This window comes from Xiphias gladius, chromosome 21 (genome assembly GCF_016859285.1).
Source record: "Xiphias gladius isolate SHS-SW01 ecotype Sanya breed wild chromosome 21, ASM1685928v1, whole genome shotgun sequence".
NCBI classification, from domain to species: domain Eukaryota; kingdom Metazoa; phylum Chordata; class Actinopteri; order Istiophoriformes; family Xiphiidae; genus Xiphias; species Xiphias gladius.
Window position 1 is genome coordinate 30,966,826 of NC_053420.1, and position 6,439 is coordinate 30,973,264.

General features: G+C 40.1%; 1 protein-coding gene across 1 annotated transcript; it reads right to left on the bottom strand.

Moving 5' to 3' along the window:
- Positions 1-348: 348 nt before the first annotated feature.
- Positions 349-5,101, bottom strand: LOC120807097 (acidic mammalian chitinase-like). The gene is made up of 12 exons (XM_040158782.1): positions 4,978-5,101; positions 4,791-4,851; positions 4,624-4,650; positions 4,254-4,458; positions 4,041-4,097; positions 3,059-3,224; positions 2,697-2,821; positions 2,464-2,587; positions 1,419-1,601; positions 1,208-1,324; positions 959-1,091; positions 349-799 (listed from the first exon to the last, which is right to left on the bottom strand). Exons 2-12 carry the CDS (start codon positions 4,813-4,815, stop codon positions 468-470), a joined length of 1,494 nt encoding a protein of 497 aa, XP_040014716.1. The 5' UTR covers positions 4,816-4,851; positions 4,978-5,101; the 3' UTR covers positions 349-467.
- Positions 5,102-6,439: the final 1,338 nt, after the last annotated feature.

The window sequence follows — 6,439 nt, forward strand, 5'->3', positions numbered from 1 at the left end:
ACTGCCAATTGGCTTGTTAGAAACTTCCTCAAAATATTCAGAATGACATCATAAAATAAAATGGGGTCGGCTTTGCAGCAGTGATTACATCTCCAAACCAGGAGAGGCTGTCTAACCCCAGTTTGAACCCTCAAAAATTGAGTTTTTGAGTTTTTATCTAGTTTGCTGCCAACATTTAGACTATTGATAGAATTCTTTATATGGAACATGTATAAATCTGTAGGGTAAGGTGAAAGGTGTTTTTAATTATTTGTTTAACAATTTTTTTGATTTGTCAATAGTACTTTTATTCTGATGGAACATACAAATTTTGAATTTCACTTTTCGCTTCTAATTTACAAGCTGCTTTCTAAAATCACAATGTTAGAGCTTTTTATAGTCAAAAAGCACAAAAACAGATGTTTTTCAAGGGGAATTCAGTTTGTTCGGTCAGTCATGAGATTTCAGTCAGTGACAGTTCTCCACACTTAGGGCCACACACAGCACTTGCAGCTATCTTCAAAAATAGTGCCGGTTCCACAATGCCTCAGATAGGTTCGGCCACCTGCACACATGTAGAAGCGGGTCTTGTTTTCTGGGTCAGCATACATGCCATCAGGCTTGTCTTTGCAGAAATCGCGTCCTGGAATAGGGATGGTGGTCTTGGTGGACGGAGGATTGGTGGTGCCGTTGGGTTTGGGGGTGGTTGTGGAGGCAGGTGCAGCAGTGGTAACAACAGGTTTGGATGTTGTAGTAGTGGCTGGTCCTGTGGTAGTCACACCAGGTTTCTTGGTTGTGGTTGATGGAAGTGGTGGCATCTCTGTGAGAGGTGAAAGAAACAGAGAGACAACATTATACCTAAAGGTCAGATAAAAAAAGGGTACCACTTTAGTTCAAAAACCTGCCAAGAACTTAATGTTGTGCATGTTGACAATCTGGGAACACCTTGGCTCAAAAAAAGGTGAGAGGCAAGGTTTACCAAGGTCGATGAGTTTGCGCAGATTAGACAACAGAGGATGGCTTCCCTGTCCACAGAACTCTCCTTTAAAGTCATCAAGATCCAATGCCCACACAAAGGCACCACCAATCTTCATGTCCTTCATATACTGAACCTGTGGATTGAACAAGAAGATTAGTCAGCCACAAAGTAAGGAAAATTAATTCTATGTCCTTAATTCCACCAGATCAATCTTGGTTGGTAAACCCTATGTATTAATGTACTACGTACCTTGATTTCATAGCTCTCCCTAGTGTCAAATCCCACCCACTCATTGTTCTTGCTGGCATAGGGAACCTTCTGGTCATCAATCCACTGAAGGGTAGTGCCCTTCAGGAAGTTGCAGATCTAAAGGAAAAGATTATGGAAATGCTATTGGATTGTTCCATGGTCCATCATTGCTACTTTTGTTACTATGTGTTTAATTTTGTTCAGACTTCACCTCATAGTAGGACCAGAATCCAGCCTCACGTGTGTATGGACCAGCTGATGCAGCACCGCTAGCTGGGGCTCCAACGCCAGTGTTTGATGATGTCAGACGGAAGGTGCGACCATAAGCAGCGAATCCCATCCTCAGCTTCTCTACTGGGGTGCCATTGTCTCTCCAGTACTTCATGGCAAAGTCCTGAAATTGGAATGGAGGGATGAAGGATGTAGACAAGAGGCCTAGACTTCTTTATTAATAGAAACTGACGGTGCCTGTCAGGAATCAAATGGGTATCCTAGGGTTTTGTTATCACATTTACCTAAAATTGGTGAACTCTTGAGTTATGAAACAACAGAGGCTGAGATATCCTGTTCTCTTACTCCCATGTATGTGTCAAGTGCCAAACATGCTAGATCCTACATTTCCCATAATGCAACAAATTGTATTTTCATGTTAGACACTCCCTGTCTGGTTAATGCCCACATTTTCCAAACTGCACACCCCTAGTTTGTAAGGCCACATTCGGAATGGGTTTTCAGTCGCTAAAGTAGTACCTGGCTCAACTTTTGATGCAACACAACATGACGTCTTCTAGCAAGGCGCTGCACTTGCCGATTTTGTAACGTTAATACATATTTCTACAGTTTACCTCTTGTCGTTTGAAAAATGCCATAATTTTCCAGAGTTGTAAAATTACAAACTGTTGTTTAGTGTTTTGGCATCTAAGAAGATCTCACACTGTAACTCTTGTCACACTGGTGCCTGAAACAAAAAAACCATGTGCAGCCCTATTTTCAGTCTGAATGCCTTTGAACAGAGGCTTCCTGTGAATTTCTAGTCTCCAAACTTAATAAATGGGCAGTCACAGAAGACCTAACGTGTAAATATAGTTGTGATTGTAGCTAAATAGTACTCCTTATAATTAGTAAACAGGCCTTCCCATGTAAAATCAGTTGAGTTACCCTTTAAAGATTATACTGATGATATTTATGTATCCAACAGTCACTCATGCTATAATAATTTCTTTCATCAAAATCTAAGGCTCCATAGCACCACTTACAGTGTTGAAGTAGATGAGGTCACCACTGTCATGTGAGCCACGGTACAGAGGGCTGTTGTGTCCAGTAAATCGCTCCCAAGCTCCATGGAAATCATAGGTCATCACATTGATGAAGTCCAGATGCCTGGAAATGCATATTGGACTACTGATTAAGACTAGTTACTGAGCCAACCTATCATCAAAAATAAATATTGATTTAAAGCATCAGAATTTTACAAAAAAGGCTGCAGTACTTGGCAATCTCAGCAATCTCATATCCAGCATCGATGGTTCCCTTTCCAGCAGACACTGCAGCAGTCAGCATGAGCTGAGGCTTGCCGGTGGCCTTGGCCTCAGCTGCATAGGCTTCATCAAGTTCCTGCAAATTAAGACAATTGATAAGACATATTCTATATATATAACAGAATATACATATTCTATATATATATATATATATATATATATACACATACATACACAGCGGGGTCCAAAAGATCTCTTTCCTGCTATATATACTGTTACTGTGTGTGTTATGAATACATACAGTACATAATTTCAGTACATAATATAATTATAATAATATAATTTCCCTATGACTCAAGAGTTTATGGCCCACCTTGCAGAGCAGACTGAATTTTTTCTTGTCCTCTGGGGGACTTCCACGAGATCCAGGGTACTCCCAGTCCAGATCCAGACCATCAAATCCGTGAGTCCTCAGGAATTTGATAGAAGACTGGATGAACTTCTGACGGTTGGATGGAGTAGATACCATGATGGAGAACCTGGGGAAATTTTTTAATGTTAACTAGAACTAAGAACTAAGAGTTTGACACACCATAAATTGTCAAATAGCGGCCTGGGGTCTTTATTTACCTCTGTGGCAGAGAGATATAGGCCTTAATTTCTAATTTTTCTTGTTCCTCAGTTAATGTAAACTAAAAACTTCCTCCATGTTTACCTGTTCTCTTTATACAAATTCATGATAACGTGTATCTCCACAGTACTTATTCCATTAGTACAGCAAGTCATCTCAGGCATTCTATCCAACCATCCATCCATTTTCCGGCGCTTATTTGGAGTTGGATCATGGTGGCAGCAAGTTAAACCCAACAAGATTTTACAGCTCCTCCTAGGTGAACCTGGGGCTTTCTCAGGCCAGATAAGATATAGTCCGCACTCTTCGTAGTTGGACGTGTCTGTATGACCTTCAATGGTTGGCGCCAGGAGGCACCATGATCAGATGCCCAATCCCCACATCTGGCTCCTTTCAATGCAAGGGAGCAGCGGCTGTATTCGGAACTCCCCCCAGACGTCTGGGTGTTTTATTTTATCTTTAAGAGTGAGCCCAGCCACTCTACTGGGATGTGATAATTCCACACCCCTCAATTTTTTTCGACCTAGCCTTTATCGTGCTGCCCCCGCCCTGAATATTATTGAGTGTTGGCCATTATTTGAGTACCAGCTTTCATGTGAGAATTTAAGGTAACTCACGTTGTCATATCATCCTTTTCTGATGTAAACTAAGCATTCATTCCATATTCAATGTTTGAGGTGTTTCAAAGAAGCGAAAATTCAATAAACAAAGCAAAAATACTCACTGAGTTGAGCCAAAGTTCCATCCACCAACAGCCAGTAATGTCTTCAGACCAGGGTTTCTTTAAAGCATAGGTGTGGTTTTATGGGTATGATTAACAAAAGCTTGTTTATCATACAGTGAGTGAATCTAGCTAAACTTCATTTACACACACATTTAAGCACACGTTTCAGAAGCTGGGGAGAATATTTCATACTGTGGAAAGGTGACTTCTTACTTGCTCTTCAGTCCATTGAAGGTCTTGTACAGGGTCTCATCATTCCATTCATAAGTAACCAACTCATTGTTGTTGTTGATGATAGAAAAAGCATAAATAAGATGGGTGCACAGGAAGGGATCTACATTTTGGGGCATGTATTTCCCAGTTCCAGGTCTGTACTGGGACCAGTTGGTGAAGTAGCACACCATCTGTGAGGCAGTTGCTGGAGACCAGTGATAGAAAATCTGTTGTCAGATTTTCTATCTATCTAGCAATGCCTGCAGTTTCTATTATTTTCAGACATTTAAAAACATTTATTCAGGGTCAATACAAACTTCAAATTGTAGTTGACTGACCACTTCATAAGTTTTATTCAAGTTTAACTTACCCAGCTGGCCCATCATCAGGCACAAACCTAAGGAAAGGAAACAATTACAGCTTCATTATTTACCTTTTGAAATCGATAGAATATATATTATTGATGTAACTGCTTCATGTATCATGTCATGGAGGCATCATGGTCACATAAGGCAGTGAGGCCTGACAAGAGTTTACCTGCTAGAATAGTGAGCTTGGTCATCTTGTTTTCACAGCTCACAGCTTCAAATTATTTTTTCTAAGACACACAAATTACACACTTGTCAAGGAAAAAACAAAAACAAAAAAATGAATATAATATAATCGCATATTCATTGAAATGATTAAAATTATTCCAATGTACAGTTTGGCTTAGGTTAGTTACCTTAAAGATTTGTGACCTCTTTCCCGGCAGACATTTTGATTAGTTATGGCAGGAAAAGCACAGGTGTAATTGGTAACATTAAAATCGACTACATTCCATTCAGGTGAGCTATAGTTCCAGGGCCCTGGAGCTGTGCATGCAGATTCACTGTCACCGCTTACTGGGACAGTTGATGGAACTGAGCCATTGTTAACCAAATTGATTTCACCTGCTGCTTTTGTGCTTTGACCAGGCAATATATCTGCTGCAAAAAAAAAATCTATAGCTAACTGTGTCACATTGTTTCAGAAACATAATAGTGGTAATGACATAAATAACACCTGTACCATGTTCATAATAACATTACAGAAGAAATGTTTTAATGATTAATATCTTGGATTGCACTTCAGTTTATGGACATTCGGGGCTTCACTTTCCCTGTCACAGACAATAAGCCCCTGACTACAGGCTATTTCTGGATGATATTTTTAGTTTAACTTTCACTTTTCCAGTCCAGCCCTAAATACAATGGCAGTACTTTCCCCCAACTTACAGGAAGCTCTGTGGATACCGTTATGTCATTTCATTTCCTATCAAAACACACTCAAAGGAAACCAAATCACTCACTTTAATGCTAAATCTCTATAATCCACAATCAAGTAGCTCTTGGAAACGCAAGCAAGGAAAGCAATTGTTACTGCTGAATTCCAAATGCAGCCTACCTTGGGATCTCAGATGGAACCAATGTGTATGGGTTTTCCGGCTTCTTATATACATCACCAACTGCGGAGGAGGGGGGATATAAGTTTTCAAATGTCTTCAACAGGAGGTGGGCTGTAATGACACAAAGTATATTGTAGGTACAAAAAGGGATAAGATAAGTAACAGCAGACCTCACCTGGCAGATGGTGATAAGGTAGTATATGGTGTAGTGACAGTGTAACAAACTAGCTTATTTCAGTACAAGATATGGGACTCAGTTTAGGTCATGATATGGCTCAGACTCAAGCTGCTCAGTGCTGTTCGTGCCAGCAATTTCAAAAAACATTTGAAAGGGAGATTTCGCTGGGTATGTATTTCTGATGATTACTTTGACTTCCACGTTATGACATTGTTAAAAGACAAATCCAGCTTTGTTTTCATGTTTTAGTCACTTGCTAACAGGCGTCGGTTGATTATACCACGGAAACACAGCTCAGCAATGTCATTGACCTTACCAAGGACATAGTTGCCTCACACTGACTTGTTTGCAATGATCAAAGAGTTGTTAGCATGCAATGAAATGGCCTGATGGCAAGCTATTTCAGTGAAGCTGCTGGATTACTTGTCACCCAGTATAAGTTGATCCATCAGAGATGATCACAAAGAGCTGATGCAGTTGTTTAGGAGACTGCATTTGAGACTACAACTGTACTTCATCTGTCATATACACCATTCAGCCATCGGTATATCAATTAGAGCTAAGTAGAAACAAACTAAAGGG